The 18,423-nt window shown below is 49.9% G+C and overlaps 1 protein-coding gene across 2 annotated transcripts in view; it reads right to left on the bottom strand.

The window, feature by feature from the left end:
• Nucleotides 1-15,683: 15,683 nt before the first annotated feature.
• USP32 (ubiquitin specific peptidase 32) overlaps nt 15,684-18,423 on the bottom strand; it is a 196,500-nt gene continuing 193,760 nt past the window's right edge. For both annotated transcript variants that reach the window (XM_082371956.1, XM_082371957.1), the window contains exon 34: nt 15,684-17,962. In XM_082371956.1, coding sequence (XP_082228082.1) covers nt 17,789-17,962 — 174 coding nt within the window. In that variant the 3' untranslated portion in view covers nt 15,684-17,788. The remainder of the gene's footprint in view (nt 17,963-18,423) is intronic.

The following is an 18,423-nucleotide window of genomic DNA, read 5'->3' as shown; positions in this document are numbered from 1 at the left end:
AGCCTAGGCGGGGTGGGTGGTGGGGTTCATTTATTTGCCCCAGTGTTTCTTGAGCATCTATGTTCTAGGCACTGGGGCTATGGCGGGGCATGAGACAGACAAAATGCCTGTCCTCCTGGAGTTCGCAGTCTAGCAGGAGACACTATAAATAAAGAGACACATTGTACACCGTATCAGACGGCTGTGGTCAATCAGTGGGAAGGGGCATCCATCAGAAGACTTGCAGGAGGCAGTGGGGGGAGGCCACCTGGAGGCCAGCAAGTGTTCATGCGTGGAGGAGAGGGAGGGAGGGAGGGGGAGAGAGACAGTGGGCGAGAGAGGAGGGTGGGGAGGGGGAAGGGGGAGAGGGGAGCGGGGGCTGTGGTGCAGGGGCTGCAGGGGTGAGGAGTAGGGGAGCAGTTAGGAGCCTGATGCCTCATCCAGGAGCTACTGGGTCACAGGTGAATCCAAGGGTCTTTGGCCCTTGAACTTAGGAGCTGTCAATGAAGGCACCCCTCCCACCGCCCCAAGATCGTGTCTCTAATGGCTTTTTCCTTTCTGGGGCCCAAGAAGGAAGTGAGACTAGGAGGCAGCAGGTGCAGAGAGGAGGGTCCAGAAAACAGGGAGAAAGAAATAAGGGCCCCACAGCTGGGTCCCAGGCCAGGCTGGGCCCTGGGGGCCAGGGGTTGAGGGGCCTCAGGCTCTGGTACCTCGTCATCCAGGGCAGGGCTGGAGTTTTGGAGGAGCGTGAGATGGATTTTAAGAATGGATTTTGGGGGCTCCCCTGGTGGCGCAGTGGTTAAGAATCTGCCTGCTGATGCAGGGGACACGGGTTCGAGCCCTGGTCCGGGAAGATCCCACGTGCCACGGAGCAACTAGGCCCGTGCGCTACAACTACCGAGCCTGCGCTCTAGAGCCCACTTGCCACAACTACTGAAGCCCACGTGCCGCAACTACTGAAGCCCACACACCTAGAGCCCGTGCTCCGCAACAAGAGAAGCCACTGCAATGAGAAGCCCGCGCACCGCAACCAAGAGTAGCCCCCGCTCGCCGCAACTAGAGAAAGCCGGTGCACAGCAAGGACCCAACGCAGCCAAAAATAAATAAATAAAATAAATAAATTTATAAAAAAAAAAAAAAAGAATGGATTTTGGAGGAGCGTGAGAAGAGGGGAAGAGGCCAAGAATGGGCCTTGCTGGGTGGCGAGGGGCCCTGGGGCCAGGTCAGCTGGTGCGGGGACAACCTCTCTGTAACAGGCTTCCCGTCTGGAGGTGATGAGATGGATTCCCACAGGAAGACGCAGAGCTAGGCCAGCACACATGGGATTCCATTACCCGACGCTGGAAGCCCTGGCTTGCCGTTGGTCTCTGGAGGGGAGCTGGTTGGAGGTGACCTCTAAGCCTTCTCCCACTCAGATACCCTCAGGTCCCTGACCACCCCCAGCTGGGCTGAGGGACGAGGGCTGCTCCTCCTCCACTGCAGCCTCCCTCTCCCTTTCCTCCTTCGTGACCAAGAATAAGCACCCCCTCCCTTCACTGCTGACCACACAGCCAGCCTTGGGGGGGGGGGGTTGGTATTACTGTCACTATGGCAACAGCAGGCAGCTTGTGTCAGCAGGGGGTGTGTGGACACAAACCTGTTCTCTTTGGTTCCCACGCAGGCAGGCTGGGGGGATCTAGGATCCAAGCTGCGCCCTCCTCCTCCCCTCCCCCTTTCAGGCTCAGGGCTCTCACAAGTCTGAACTGCCCCTCCCCCCCAACTACACCCTCAAGGCAACGTTCAGTGAATAATGTGGCAGCAGAACCAGGAAGTCCCAGCTCTTTTCTAGAGAGTAGGGGAGCCTGGGCCTCTCCAACCCCCCGCTGCAGGCACACGACCCTCCCCCCGGCCCCACCCTGCCCCCCACCGTCCCTCTGACCCCGCAGTAATAAACCTGGCCAGTGGGGGCCAGAACGGGCACAGCTTGTCCAGGCCCCTGCACCTGGAGGCCAGAGCAGGTGCTGTCAGCGCTCGACTTACAGCAAGGTCACTGCTGGCCAGTCACCCCAGGAGGGGGCAGCCCCGCCCCTGGAACTGGCCCCTGCGTCCTGGAGGCCGAGGCCAATGAGCTGCGCACATGTGCTCCTGAGAGCTTCCGATTCTGAGCAGTTTCACTCCCCTGCCCCTGCCAGCCCCCGCCCTCCACCCTCCGCAGACCCCTTCTCTGGAGAAGGTGCTCTAAGCTCCTGGTGCCCAGCCAGCCTGGCTCCTGACACAGCTCTGCCAGAGACGATGGGGGCTACCAGCAGCCCCCAGCCCTACTTTCACCCACTCCCGAGTCCCTGCATTGAGTACAACAACGTACGCACACACACGAGCACACGCGCGTGCACACACACTTCACCGCGGCCGACCAGGGCTGGGGAAGGCTCCATGGCTGAAGGTTTGGGCCACCACCTGACGTCTAGGTCCCTTAGCACAGACCATATGCACGTTCACTGAATGCCTGCAGGCGCCGCCGTGGGCCACACGACAATCCTATAAGGGGGGTATTTCTCCCGTCGCACGGATGAGGATGCTGAGGCACAGAGAGGGGTTACGGGACCTGTCAGAACCCGGGGTCACTTCTCTGCCTCTTGGGCTGCACGGCCAGCTTTCTCTCTGGAACAGGGGCGGGGTGGGGTCTGCAGCACGCTGTCCCACCCTGTCTCCACATGCTGCTCTGTATCCCTGATGGGCTGTCCCTCTGGCCCCCTGTTTAGATTTGGCACCTGGGAGGGAGCCAGGGGCTAAAAATACTCTCCATGTGTTTAGATGATTCTTAGAAAATAAACTTCCCCGTCTTGGCTCTCAGTGTGCACACTTGCTGGCCCCGGTTCCTGTGGCTCTGATCTGACAGTGTTGGGAGGGGGATAAGGGAAGCAGGGGGTGGGGGGAGTAGTAGGGTCTGTAGGGGCCCAGAATCAAGCGTGGTGGTGGTGGACGTGCCCAGGCTCACATGTAAGTGTAAAGGCTGCTGTGTCACAAAACTCCAGGGGCTGCCTGTACGGAGACCGCATTGTGAACGCTGCCCCGGCGTGGTGGGCCCTGAGGCTCCGTGCTTCTGAGTGGGTTAGGGGTGGGAAGAGGCAGGGAAGCTGGTAACCTTGCAGGGATGGAAATGTGGCTTCCCTGCTACGGGCCTCTTTATTCCCCTGCAAAATGGGCTAAGGCTGGCCCTTCTATCTAACGGGGCCTAGCTGTCCTCAGGCTCCTGCTGGTGACCTTGGCAGGAAGGCCAGGCCCGTGTCTGTGGGTGGGACGCTGCTCCTGCACCTTGCATTGCACGAGTTCTAGCGGCTCTGCTTGTTTATCTGAATAGGGACAAAGGCATTATCTCCTCTAGGGACCAAGGACATGTTCCTGGCCCCCCTGTGCCCAGGGAGGGGCTTCCTCTGGAGGGAGTGACAGGACAGACAAGTCACAAGCCAGTTCCTTCCTCAGAGCCCTAGTCCCAGCTGAGACTGGACTCACATTCTGAGTGTTGCTGCTGCAAAGCCTGGGAGGGTGGGGATAGGCACAGGGGCCCGGGAAGGGACGTGGGTACATGGAACAAGATTTTTCTTTCAACAAGATCGAGTCTTTCAACAAACACTATTATTTCCTCTGTGCCAGAGACTGATGATTCAGGGAGAAAAAGGCCCATCTGTGCCTTTCCCACAGGACTCCCAACCGGAGGGCCTACAAAACATGGGCCGTGAGGGGGGCACAGGGGCCCCGGACCTGGGGTTTGAGTCCCTTTCCCCTGCTGACTAGCTTGGTGAGGTGACTTTGGTAATTTAATTCACCATTCTGAGCCTGTTTCCTCATCTGTAAAATGGGGACCGGGACGGCATTTACCTCATAGGGTTGCTGTAAAGATGAAACAAGGTGCCTGGCCAGGAGGATGTATTCAATAATTTGTAGTTACTATTATGATTCTTTTTACTAGAGAGAGAGCACTGAAGGATGGGTAAGGCCTACAGATGGGGAAACACTGGCTGCTTCTGGGGATGGAGATAGGGAAGGGTGGGCAGAGGCTGGAATTCCGAGGAGCGATGCATTGGTTCGCCTCTGGGGTCAGCAGCTGATGTTTGGTTGGGTAGCAGGGCTGCTCCTACCCAAGGGGGGACCCTCCCATCCCCAACACACTCACGGGGACTGCCGCTCTGCTCAGACACGCAGGGGCGTCCCCAGAGCCCTCCGCCCCACCCCACCCGTGCACAGAGACGTCCACTGAGCCAGACCTCCCAGCCCGACCTCGGCCCAGCGTTGCCTAGGGTCCCTCAGGACATCATCAGGAGGAGCCAAGGGGGCCAGTGGAGGCCCAGGCTGCCTGCAGCTCTCCTGTCCCTGCTTTGCTAGGTGGGGTCAGGGTGGGAGTTTGCTTTGCTGCTGTGGGATTGACTGGGCTCCTAGTTCACCTTCCTCCAGCCCCTCCCCTCCCTCTTCCCGAGGAGCCGCGAACTCACGCACGCACCCTCTGATCCATCCCTCTCTCCAGCATGGGCTCTGTCCCTGCTGTCTGCCAGCGGGCCTCTCCTATTTGCATTTGCTGCAGGCTTCCCCCAGCACATGGTCTGGGTTGCCGGACAGTATAAACAACAAATAAACAGAAAAACAAGTAAATTTTAGTATAAATATATCCCTCCCAAGTTGCATGGGGCACACTTACACTAAAACATTACCTGTTGTTTATCTGAGATTTACATTGCACTGAGGGTCGTGTATTTGGATTTACTGAATCTGATGGCCCTACCCTCATCCCACATACGCCAGGGAAACTGAGGTAAAGAGAGAAGGGTGGGCAAAAGAAGGGACTAGAGGCTGAGACCACGACCCCTTCCTCCTCCTGGTCCTTCTCCTTCTCCCTCCGGCTGGCCACACCTCCCAGGAACTGCTAGCCAACTGGTTTTCCCTCCCGGAATAGAAGATTCTGGTGTATCGGGCTCCCCATGGGGAGGGCAGCTGGGCCCGCCTCAGAAGGGAGCTGGAGCAGGCCCTTCTGCCAGTGGATTTCCTCCCCACTGTTTTCCAAAGAAATGGGAGAGGCCGGTGCCAAGGACATCTCTTTATCTCCCTTTCCTGGTCTCTGCCCGAGCCCCCCTCGCTGCGCTGGATGTGCCGGGGCTCCCTTCCTGCAGTCGGGCTCCCGCCCATCATCCCAGCCACCTCTCGCGGAAGGGAGCCCCCAGGGAGCGCCTGGCGGCTGTCCCAGGAGGGGTCTGAAGGGGCCTGATGCCAGGATTTTATTTACAAACTGAGGAGAGTCTCAAGAGGTGCAGGACCCCGACGGGGTTGAAACGCCCGTCCACGTCACAGCCTGGGGTGCAGGCAGAGAAGGATCGAGACACCAGCAGACAACTGAGTCCGGTCCGTTCAAATCAGATGCTCTTCCTCTAACTCCTTTCACCTTGTAATCTCCCCATCTGTTTAACGACCTTTAGCTCTCACTATTTGCACTCCTGCACTGTTATGCAAGGCCGTTTGTAAGGTAATTTACACCTACTATCTCATCTCATCCTGACAGCAACCTTTAGAACGTAAACTCCCACTGGAACAGCTGCTGCAGGACAGTGGGGATTTTCATCTGTTTTGTTTCCTGCTTGAGGTGGGCATGGTGATGCATGGCTCAGAGCCCCCTTCAAGGAATGGTGTGTCCCAGCTCCGGGTGCTGTGGCATGCGGACCTCTTCAGCCGTTGGCCTCTCCAGGAAGGGGAGGCTTCTTTGCTCAAGGTCACACTCCTCTCTGCAGACCCGCAGCCGTTGACTGACCAACAGGGGAAAAAGTGGGATAAAGGGCCGGCCCCATTTAGGGTGACCCCAAAGGGCCATTCCAGCATCAGAGCTCTCGGTGGGGCCAGTTGAGGTTAGCACTGGGCCCTCGTGGCTGCTGCATTTCTCTCCCCAGTCCTGCTTCCGTCTCTTCCCTCCCACAGGTGCTGGTCCTCGAGGTACTCCTTAATAAACATCCTGCACACGCAACGCCATCAGCTTCTCAGGAAGCCAACCCCAAGGGCATCAAGTGTCCGAACAGTACAGAGCACACGGTGGGCTCTCAATCAATACTCACTTGGAAGTACCCTGGGGCAGGCATTGCTGCTCCTGACTCTATACAAATAAAGGTATAATCAGAGCAGCTAACGTTTACTCAGGTGAAACTATTTGACATGCTCTCTATCTCAATCCTTAGAATGAGCTTCTGAGATGGGCATGTCCTCCACTTTCAGATGAAGAGACGAGACAGAGGACCCAGAGCTGACAAGTAGGAGAGCAGTAGTAGGATTTGGACCCAGACCATCTGATACTCAAGCCTACCCTCTTACCATCCCTTTTCGGAAGGAAACCAAGGCTTAGCAAGGTAAAGGATCTCGCCCCTTGCCAGCCAATGAGTGGCCACCCGATCTACAAGCCCCACAGTCCCTGCTTGAACTGAGTGCTGCTGGCCTGAAAGTGCTGCTAAGGAGTCCTCAGAGGGAAGCTTGGATTTAGAAACCACCAGTCTGGCCAGAGATGCTGGGGACACATGCTGTTCCCTAGATCTTCACTGCTCTCCCTGCCCTTCCCCTGCTTGTGGCTTGTCTCATGAGGTCCACACAGCAGCCAAAACCTGGCTTAAAAGTTAACTCCTTTGTGAAAGCTTCCCCGATCCCTGCTCCCCTCCTTCTCCACCAAGACCCCCTAAGGGAAGACTGGAGGATCCCGTCCGAGCTGTCGGAGGATGGAAGTGCCAGGCCAGGGTTGGCCACGTGGAGGCGGGGGGCGGGAGGGAGGCAGGCAACAAATGTCAGGGTGAGTGAATAAACGGAAAGATGACAGTAAAGCACAGAATTAGCAGGCACCAGTCCAGGGCTGGGACTAAATATTTACCTTGCCCATCGGGCAATCCTGAGAGATAATCCTTGTTTTCTGAGTTCTATTTATGCAGACTTTCCTTCAGTAACTGACACAATCAACCTGGTTTTGTTATAGTTTGAACAGCTGTTTCCACACGTGGGGCCAGGGCATAAGAGGTGCTTTATTTATTTTATTTATTTATTTTTGGCTGTGTTGGGTCTTCATTGCTGCGCGCGGGCTTTCTCTAGTTGTGGCGAGCGGGGGCTACTCTTTGTTGTGGTGCGCCGGCTTCTCATTGCGGTGGCTTCTCTTGTTATGGAGCACGGGCTGTAGGCACGTGGGCTTCAGTAGTTGTGGCGCACGGACTTAGTTGCTCTGCAGCATCTGGGATCTTCCCGGACCAGGGCTCAAACTTGTGTCCCCTGCATTGGCAGGCGGATTCTTAACCACTGCGCCACCAGGGAAGCCCTGTACGAGGTGCTTAATCCTTGGCTTCCGCTGTGCACCAGCATCATGTGTTCTCCCCAGTGAATCTGCTTCCCCATCCTTGGGCCCTAAGTCCCTTTGCCCCTCCATCCTGCAGGCCTGGCCAGGCTCCACAAGGCTGCAGGTCAAATTGGGGTTTCACTCTAGTTTAAGCTGTGGCTTCACATGCAATCAAGGGTTGAGTCACACTGGGGCTGCTTGGAGGGTCATAGGACCCTCCACGGGTGCTGGGACTATTGCCCGAGTGGACTCCTGGGAGGCACCTCTCCTAAGGGAGAGGCGTTGGGTGTGACATGCTGGGTCCACGTGAAGCCTCAGAGTTGTAGGGGTGAAGGGATGCGGAGTTTGGAGTAGCATCTCTCAGTCAGCCTCTGGGGTTCACACTGGGGTCATAAGGGGAATGGAAGTGGCTTATAAAAACCGGAAGAGCAATTTTACCCAAATACTAACGTGGGGGACAGCAGCTCTGCTGTGGGAACACTCTAGCAGAGTAGAAGGGCCCAGCGGGGGACTCCGATCCTGGTGCCCAGTCTGTGGGGGGAGGCAGTGGTGGTGTTGGATTAGGGGCGCCTAAAAGATCAGGGGGTCCTGCCCAGCGGATACCACATGACAGCTGAAAGGACTAGTTCAAAACACATGTAGATACCCTCCGGAGGCTGCATCAATGTGTAGACGGAGAGTGGGATTTTTGCAGGAGTAAGAGTGAGATCCATTGAAACCTGTGTATTCAGAGAGTGACCTTCACTGAAGCCCAAGGTTGCTTTGGCCAGGCCAACACAGTCGGCACAGAAGCTGGTTCACAGATGCTGTCCGTGGAATTTGGTGACGGTTCAAGTTCAGGGAGCAGGATGAGGCTGGTCTGCGCTCTAGATGAGGAAACGGTTGCCTCAACAAATACCCATGCAAGCAGGATTAGATGAAACGTTTCGTTCAAGCCTTTGCCGGGCGCTGTGGCCATGCTGCCACTTCCAGGACATTCCCTTTCTTTTCTAATCAGTCAGGGAGTTTAGATTTCCCTCTACATTTATACTGCTTATGTTCCCAGAGTCCAGATTAGGCATACTTTCTCTCTCCTGACGTATATGAGTTTTGGATTGAGGCTTGACATTTCATTATCATCAAAGGGGAGAGATGAGAAAACCAAAGCTGGGCTCATAAACCCTGGGGAAAAAGACAATGGGCTGCTTCTTTGGGGCTCAGCACAGTCAGAATTGAATGGAAGGCCGCTGAGGAGTCAGCCTGCTGCGTGATTGGCCCACTCTGTGGGCTGGATGGACATGTGGTATCTGGTTTAGAAGCCCAGGCTTATGGGCGCAAACACCTAGTTATAAATGGTCAGGCTCGATTGTTCTCCCTCCCTTCCCAGGAAAGGCCAGGAAGGAAAAGGCCTCAGCTGAAGGGAGGAGGCATTGTACTTGGTAGGTCAGGCATCTCAGGTAGCCCGTCTGGCAGGGGGCCTGTGGGGAACATGGGATTCTCACGGCTTCTGTGGCTGATGGCTGCCTTCCTGAAACCAGTTCATTCAATCCTGGTCTTTCCCATCCTGCCTCTGGCACAATCACCTCCCTGCTAAATCCCTGATACTACCAGGCACTCCAAAGTCCAGTTTGGAGCTAGTGGCCTTGACCCGCCCCAGAGTCCTTTCTTTCTCCCTCCCTGCTCCCACTTCCCCTTCAACACCCCTTCCTCCCTCCGTCTGGCTCCTAAAGCCCCTGGGCCCCCAGAGGTGAAGAGAGCAAACCTAGGAAGTCGCTCTCCCTCAAGAGTCACTGAATGGCTATTTGCTCCCAAGAGTTTTTCATCTTCCAGGAAGAGGGAGAGGAGGCTGCTTTCAGGACACCTACTTCCTCTCCTCACATAACAATAATAGTTTGCATTTGCATAAGCATTATTGGTTGTAAAAGGGGTTCACGTTCACTTTCTCATTCAGTGATTATCACAATAATCTCACTGATTCTGTTTCCTCATCTATAAAAAGAGATGATAATGCACCCCTCACAGAGCTGCGGTGAGCATTAAAGAATGAACGAAACATGCATAGCTTGGGGTCTGGCAAGCAGTAAATGTCCGTTTAATGGCTAAGTGCCCTCTTCAACTTTTCTCCCGATTCCAAGGGCAGAACTATCCTTTATGCCACATAGTAAGTGCTCAATAAACATTTGATGTATGAGTGATAAACTCTGCCCTCTCCCTTTCCCATCTCTCCCAAAGTGAGAGGATGTTTATTTGCAACTCCAAGCCGCAGGGAGTTCTGCAAACAAGGAGTGGCAGCAGTGACTTTCTCCAGCCAGCAAGGTGAAAGGCCACAGGCCCTGGGGCTGGGTCCCTATAGATGCCCTGCCACAGACTGCTCCAGTAGTCTCTGCAGCAGGGGAGGGAAGTTGACTGGCCTTCACTCTAGTTGGCTGGCTTTTCCTCCCTGCCCAGCCGGATGTACTGAGAGTAGCAAAATGGCTTTGGAAAGGCCCACCCTGCTGGCACGGCGATTTCCAGCAGAAAATGAGAATGCTCTGCTGTTGAAATCGAGCAAGACCCTGTGGGCCCTCCTGGGTACAAAAGCCCCTCCATGCCCACCGTTTCTTTTTCTTTCTTTTTTTTGGCCGTGCCACGCGGCTTGTGGGACCTCAGTTCCCCCACCAGGGATTGAACCTGGGCCCTCAGCAGTGAAAGTGCCGAGTCCTAACCACTGGATTGCCAGGGAATTCCCTGTGCCCCGTTTCTTGTTTGTAGAAGCAAGCTGTGGTCTCCTAGGCCTTCCCTGAGTTCCAAAGAGCAGATTCAAGCAGTTAGTAATTAAGGAAGAGAGGGAATACAGAAACAAAGGAAAAGCAGTCAAGAAACAATAGTTCAGCTATGAAACAGAGTCCTAATTCCTCCTGAAGGGATATACATAAAAATCTGACACATACCTTTGAATTGTTCTGCAGAAACAAGGACCCACATCTGGTGGAGGAAGGTGACTGCATGCTGACCACAAGCATGTAGACCCCAGGTGGTTGATGTTGTCAGGAAAAGCTTCACCCTGTTACCTTACCACACACCAGTCAGAGAACTGAGCGTGAGCTGGTCACGCACCCCAAGACCCCGCCCCTTTATCCCTAAAAGCCTTGCGCCCAGGCCAGCCAGTAAAGGGATCTGAGACAAACGTACTTCTCCATCTTCTCGGTTGCCACCCTCTCTATCAATAAACCTTCCTCTGCACCAAACTCCGGTATTTCGGTTTGTTTGGCCTCAGCACCGGGTACTCGAACTTGGGCTCGACAGCAGTGTTGCTGGGGACCATTCTCTGGGAGCTCTTCAGGGATCAGCACTGCATCATGATCGACTATTTTCTTTTTTTTTTTTTTTGGCCGCGCAGCGAGTCTTGCACAGTTCCCCAACCAGGGATTGAACCCGGGGCCACGGCAGTGAAAGCCCCAAGTCCTAACCACTGGACTGCCAGGGAATTCCCCATGATCGACTTTCTGAATGCTTTAGTGTCCAAGGGGCTTTATTTATATTTTTTTAAAACAAATTAAAAAAAATTTATTTATCTATATTTGGCTCCGTCGGGTCTTCATTGCTGCGTGCAGGCTTTCTCTAGTTGCAGCGAGCGGGGGCTACTGTTCGTTAGACTGTGCGGGCTTCTCATTGCGGTGGCTTCTCTTGCTGTGGAAAATGGGCTCTAGGCGCGCGGGCTTCAGTAGTTGTGGCACGCGGGCTTCAGTAGTTGTGGCTCGCGGGCTCTAGAGCACAGGCTCAGTAGTTGTGCGCATGGGCTTAGTTGCTCGAGGGCATGTGGAATCTTCCCGGACCAGGGCTCGAACCCGTGTCCTCGGCACTGGCAGGTGGATTCTTAACCACTGCTGCCACCAGGGAAGCCCCCAGGTGCTTTACTGAACATCTGATCCAGAGTTCCCAGAGGCTGCTCAAGCAGCACCCCATCCCCCACCCTCACTTCAACCTGAGCAACTCCAACCTCACCTGCTTCAGCTATGGGTCCTTCAGATAAAATACAGTTGGAGGGGGCTTCCCTGGTGGGTGCAGTGGTTCAGAATCTGCCTGCCAATGCAGGGGATATAGGTTCGAGCTCTGGTTCTGGAAGATCCCACATGCCACGGAGCAGCTAAGCACATGCACCACAACTACTGAGCCTGCGCTCTAGAGCCCACAAGCCACAACTACTGAGCCTGCGCTCTAGAGCCCACGAGCCACAACTACCAAGCCCGTGCACCTAGAGCCCCTGCTCCACAACAAGAGAAGCCCCCGCACCACAACAAAGAGTAACCCCCGCTGGCTGCAACTAGAGAAAGCCTGCGCGCAGCCATGAAGACCCAACGAAGTCAAAAAATAAATAAAATAAATAAAATTATACATAAAAATAATACAATTGGAGGAAAGGGTCCTGCCCCAATGTTGTTTCAAAATAAACGTTTAAGACCACTGACATCAGGCAAACCCTTCATGATTCACAATGGAACAGAGGTGAAGGGGAGACAAGTGACCTACTCCAAAGTCATACCGTTCTGCAAGAAGCAGAGCAACATGGCTTTCTGTGGGGTCACCTAAGATGACGGCCCTGAACTAGGGGCTGGAGCAGCCCTGCTGACCATGGGCATCTCTTGATCCATCCTGGGGGGCTCCCTGCTCATCCTCAATACAGAAGGCCCCCTCTCTATAACCCCAGTGAGCGCTGGGGTTTACCATCAGTGCAGAGGATCCCGCCATGAAGAACCGAAGACGCCCGCCCCCGGGGCCTCCAAGGATCTTGGACACGGCCACCAGCCCACTCTCCCTCCTGGTCCTCCTCTCCTGTGTTCTCCGGGCCACACTAGGCGGGCTCCTTTCTCTGGCTTGCCTTCCTTCTCTTTTTCCACAGCCCTTCTAGTTTTCCTCCCATTTCCTGCCTGTTTCCTTTTTTCTTTTTCCTCTACTTCCTTTGATCTTCTTGGAGCACTTGAAGCCTAGTTTCCATCTGCATTCCTCTTGGGCTTGTGGTAAAGTCCAAAGTTCATTATCAAGAGAAATTTCAGCAGAAGTGGATTGTGTATTTGAAAAAGAGAAAGTTAAGTTACAGAAAACACAAATTTGTTTATAACTAAGTGGTCTCAGATTAGAGTATACTTAATGAAAACCATGGGAAAATGTTTTGCAACCATACCAAAATACTTGGCAATGTGAAACACTTTTATGAGAGCAGGTCTGACCTTCTCAGGCCTTCACAACATGGTTTCTCCTGCTTGTTATCTTCTACTATGCTCCTCGTGCACCTTCAGCTCACCTCAAACGGCCTCCACAGCCTCTGGAACGCACCACCTCGGCTGCCTTTTCTGTTCAGACTGCTACACTGCTCTGCACACTTCTGACAAGAAAATCCTGGTCTTGCTTCATGGCGCTGCTCACTTCCCTTTCCCATATGGTTTTCCCTAAGTACTCTGCCAACAGCTACTGTCTAACGTCCTCAGTCAGCACTTCATCGGAGACAATTATACCTACCAATCCTCCTTACATGTGTGCATATGCATATCATCTTTCCCTAATTAGACTGGAAGTAATGATTCATTCCCTGGAGCAGTGGTTTCCATAAATGACCAATCTGCAGGACAGTGCCAACTGGCTACAAAAGAATCTCCCCTGAGGAACTTATTAAAATGCAGATTCTGGGGCTTCCCTGGTGGTGCGGTGGTTAAGAATCCACCTGCCAATGCAGGGGACACGGGTTCGAGCCCTGGTCCAGGAAGATCCCACATGCCGCGGAGCAACTAAACCCGTGCGCCACAACTACTGAGCCTGTGAGCCACAACTACTGAAGCCCACGCACCTAGAGCCCGCGCTCTGCAACAAGAGAAGCCACCGCAATGAGAAGCCTGTGCACCGCAACCAAGAGGCCCGCGCACCGCGATGAAGAGTGGCCCCCGCTCGCTGCAACTAGAGAAAGTCCTTGCACAGCAACGAAGACCCAACACAGCCAAAATAAATAAATAAATTAATTAAAAAAAAAAAAAGAGTAGCCCCTGCTCGCCCCAACTAGAGAAAGCCCGCGCACAGCAAAGAGGACCCAACACAGCCAAAAATAAATAAAATAAATAAATTTATATTAAAAAATGCAGATTCTTGGACTGCTTGGGAGAAGATGATCTCATAAATCTGGGTGTCAATAGGCACAGAGCACAGATGTAATATGACAATGTGGGTGGGACTCTGGAATCAGCACATTTAACAAGCTCCTAGTTGATTTTGATGATGCTCATGAATTGCCAGGTTGGGAACAGCTGCCCCCAGAGAATCTAGCACAGAGCTCTGTACCTAGAATGTGCTCATATGTCGTTAGCTGTATGCTTCTTGACTGGTAATGAACTTGAGCATAACATTATTGTTATGTTATACCTGTGTTCGGCTTCTCTAAGTGGGGAAAGAATACTATTATTTGAGTACCCAATAGGTGTCAGGGCCTGTGCCTATTTACATTCATTATCTATTCCTTATAATAATCCTTTGAAGTAAAGTGGTATTCTCATTGGGCATGACAAATCTGAGGGTCCAAAGAACTTGTTTTAGTGCACAGTTGCTGTAATATAGCAAGACCTAGAATCTCTCCAAGTCCATGACCTTCTTACTTACCAGAGGGCATAAGAGTGGTGGCTAGTATCTGGCTTGCAAATATGTTTTACTTGGACAGCACAATGTTTAAAAATTAAAAAACAAACCTGCCAACATGTCTAAATTGGATATTTTGTATAAATATCTGGATTTCTGGCTTCTCTTTAGGGGGGAAAAAAAAAGGTTTGGTCTAACACTGGGGCCCGCATTCCTGCATGGCAACAAATGGAGCCTTTAGAAGGATGTGTGCCCTACAACTCACCACTATTCCCCATTCTCATCCACAGCTGGACCAGCTTCTCTTACACTCTGTTCCCAACCTGGTCCCTATAGGTCTCTGAGTTTGCAACTCCTGCACTCTTATTTACTACCTTGCTTTCCACTGGTAGGAAGTTTGGCAAACCTAAAGGCAACCTCTTTTTATTGCTCTATCATGTATGGGTCTCTGATCATAGACGTAGGTGTGTTTCTGACCTTCTGATTTCAATACTAAGAAACCTGGTGGTACATCATCAAGGAAAGCTGGGATCTCTGTTCCTTAAGCTGCGCATTATGGCTGTAGCCTAGTAAAATTCTATAGTCAACCTTTAAAATAGTTGGAGAAAATGTGGCCATTCACCTACTTGCTCCAATTCAATGGTATCTACAACGAAGAAAAGAACCCATAAGTGAGCAATGCCACCAAGTGGAAGGGAGATTCCATGTTGAACTGCCTTAGCCAGAGAGGCTGATGACCACTCTCAATTTACAGGGCCATTCAGGAACCAGAAATAAAATGCCTGCCCATCTCTATATGCTGTTTCTTTTCAAGATTGTCTTTTATTTTTTTCATTAAAATATTATTTATTTTATATATTATTTACCTTCCATGTGCCAGGAACAATGTTTGAGATACAAAGATGAAGATACTCAAGGTTGTGTTTTAAAAAGCCAGAGACACAGACTGCACTTTGGAAGCCGTGCTTCATTTTTGATGACTTTTCTGATCCTTTTTCTGTTTGTTTGTTTCCTTAAACAAGCTACTATTGCTGCTGATTCAACATGTTTCATTCTATACATTTTTAATGTGTATTCCTGTTTTTTGGAGAATGTGAGCAGAGAGCTATCAAATTCTTTTAGTGTCAGTACGGCAAGGGAATACAAAAACCTCCTTGTATAGGACTGAACTCATGGGGGAAGGATTTCACATTCATCGAGCACATCCCAAGAAACTGTGTCAGGCATTTATATACTTCATTTACTTAATATAAGCCCCAGAGGTAGGTATTCTGATTTTAAAGGTAAGTAGATAGGACTGAATGTGAAGGACCCACAACTCTAAATCTTCGACTCTTCTCAACACTGTCAACTGCCTCCCTGGAGGTCTCCCAGAACGACAACCAGGGACATCCCTGGTTTCTCAGAGCCCCCTAGAAATCCAGGATCATCTCAAGGTATTATACAAATGAGAAGTCGGCCTCTTCTTCACCTTATCTCTTAATCTGCAGGAAAACTATTGCGAAACCTCCTTCATCAATTCTCAGTTCCAAACCAGCAAGCCACCCTTCTCCCCAACCCCTTCAATACCTTCGAAGCAATTTCCTAACAGGGATGTGAACCAAATTTAAATCAATTTATCCGGTCACTGCAGGTATCTTGTTCTACCTTCAACACAGCTTGCATTCCCTCAGAGATAGAACCTCCAACTCTGTAAGTCAGGTAGGTATTATTCAAGTTAGGAGAATTAAAACAGGGTCACAGAGAGGAAGGCTAAAGAGTTTGACTTTTTTGTGCTTACTTGTATAGAGGAAAAACAGCACATAGATGCATCCACAGTATTTAATTTGTTTGGATAATAGTTACAGATAAACAGTTACACTCCATATACAATTACCAATACTTTTTTATACAGTTCGTATTTCAGTACATCAACACTATTTTATTTACACTCTATTTATGTACATTAACATCTTTCTAAAGTCAGTGCATTGTCAACAAGGTTTATACAGTAATTTACAAAGTGAATGTAGTTAGTTAATTTAATAAATTTTCTGCTAATCATGAATTAAAAAAATTAATTACAACCAATATAACCAACACAGATCAAACAACATTAGTAGATTGTGCTACCTGCTTAAATAAAACATCTGTAAGGAAATTCTTTAAAATCTTCCACTTTTTCATGGGACTTGTCCAGTTAGGAATGGACAGATTTTATACACTGAAAATCATGAAACTATAAAGTCTGCATTTTGTCTGACTTTATCACATTATACCATTTAGGCCACTCCTTCCTACCTGCGATTATAGTCTTCTTCTGAATAGGGTTTCAACTTAGACAGCCATTTATGACAACCTTTCCAAATGCTCTGAGAAGAACTGGATAGCAACCGACCTCAGATATCAGAACACAAATGCTTAATTACATTGGTACCTACTATCTATGAGGAAGGAAGGGTAATGGAATCTGACAATTAATGAGAATCAGCTTCCAGGGTCCAGATGAATAAAAAAAGACTGAAAAAAAAGTGAAATATTTACTTCGAATACATATTTAAAAACAACACAGGAAAAAAATGTTGCCTGAAATAAATAACATTTATATACTTTTGTTCCAGTCTTGAATTATTGAAGAAAAAAATGAAGTGAGCAAAGAAACATAACTTTTGATGACCACTACTGTGAAATGTAAAAAAATAAAAAATAAAAAGGACAAACACCAAAATAAAAAAAGTATATGGACATGCAAACAAAAGTTTACTTCCTAAAACCACCAATTTCATTAAAAATACTTATACACTATCAATGTTTGGGATGTGTTTTGTTGTTAAATTTAATATGATGGGGGAAAATACCCCAATTAAGTTACTTTATAGCCCTTATAGCCATCAAATATGAGCAAGTTCTGAAAAGTTCATTTGCACGTATTCTTTCTTTAAAGTGCAAAACAAAGAAACAAAGAACAAACAACCACTAATTTTAAAATACCATCTAGCTTTGTTGCCACTTTCCCTCTCAGAAGCTCTCTGTGCAACAGTGCATGTAAAGATGGTGCAAATTTTGGCAACTCCCCTCCCACACTCCGCAGTGGTGGTAAACATTTTTGAGGGCTCTTGAAGTATCCTCAAAGTAGGCCGCCTCTATCTGGAGGGCTATTTTATTTTAGCTGGATCTCCCAGGATGCTTTTTTTTTTTTTTTTTTCTGCAGGGTCTCCCAACCAAGGCCCTGGGTAGAAGGCACGCAACTCTTAAGAGATTCTCCCTTTCAGACTTACCACTTATATATGCCTCTGCTACCACCAGCGATTGGTTGTGTCTCAAACACAAACACAACAACAAAAACAAAAAGCAATAAAGACATAGAAAGAGTGGGAAAATGGTTTAAAAAGTAAATCGAAAAATCTGTGTCCGTGCTGTAAGAATCCTTCGCACACCTTTGTGATCTTGCTTTCTCCATCGTGTCAGTCACTACAGTGGAATAAAACTTCAGGAAAAAGGAGGTAGCATATCATGTCGTCCCCAGACAACACTACAATTTTTTGTTTTACTTTGACTCCAAGGAAATTCTTAGTATTTTGTTATGATTATTGGTAAACTATACTTGCTACATGTTTGTTCATATCTGGACAAGCACAACTTAGTTCTTATTTGGTCCCAGGGGGCTGGTGCCAAACCCTTTTGTTTACAGGCTAATGGTGGGCTCTGCCTGAAAGTTCTCTACCAGGGAGCTCGTGTGAGACACTTCCAAACAAAATTATTACTACTGTTATGTTAACTGCTATTTTAATTAGGATTTTTATTTTGTGCTTCAGGGTCACAGGATAAAATAACTACACATTTAGCTTGCCTTTCAGTGACGCTTTTGCCCAATGTCAGCTACGGGGAGTCATCTCCCTCATCACAGCCTGTCTAGCAGCCAGAGTGGTAGCTTTACTGTAACACACAGTACTTTTTGTAATCAGACTCAAAGTCTTCGTCCATGCTGCTTGTGTCTGCCATCTTTTTGCCGTCAATCTTTGGCAGAAATTGTGCATAGTCTATCCCCTGCTGCTCATAGAAAAGAATGTAGGCAGAGTCGGTGTCAATTTCATCAGGGTGAAGTTCCTGAAGGAGCAAGAAAGGCTTTAACTAAAAAGCCATCACTATGCTGGCTCTTAATCCTCACCAGGGAAGGGAGGACCAACACTCTTTAATTACTAAACCTGATTGCTTCCAATCAGCTTAATATTTTGGCTGTCTCATACCTGTCCCTAAAATAAGACCCATTATTTTCAATGTTTGTTTTGGGGAAATATTCATACCATAGACAAGTCAAAAGAATGACAAAAAATGAAACAAAACAACCCATCAAATTCTACTAGCTCAAAAGATAAGAAATTTTTCTTATAACCAATACCTTCTTCCTCTTCACTGTTTTCATTCTCTGCTCTGCATAACTGCCCCCACCCCAACCAGGGATCAAACCTGGGCCCTCGCAGTGAAGGCGTCGAGTCCCAACCACTGGAGTGCCAGGGAATTCCCTGCATATCACTTTTATTCCTTTACACTGAAGGCATCTATATACT

This window comes from Balaenoptera borealis (assembly GCF_965194805.1).
Source record: "Balaenoptera borealis genome assembly, chromosome: 20".
Lineage (NCBI taxonomy): Eukaryota > Metazoa > Chordata > Mammalia > Artiodactyla > Balaenopteridae > Balaenoptera > Balaenoptera borealis.
Note: the sequence above shows the minus strand (reverse complement) of the source record. Positions and strands in the feature narration are given on the sequence as shown.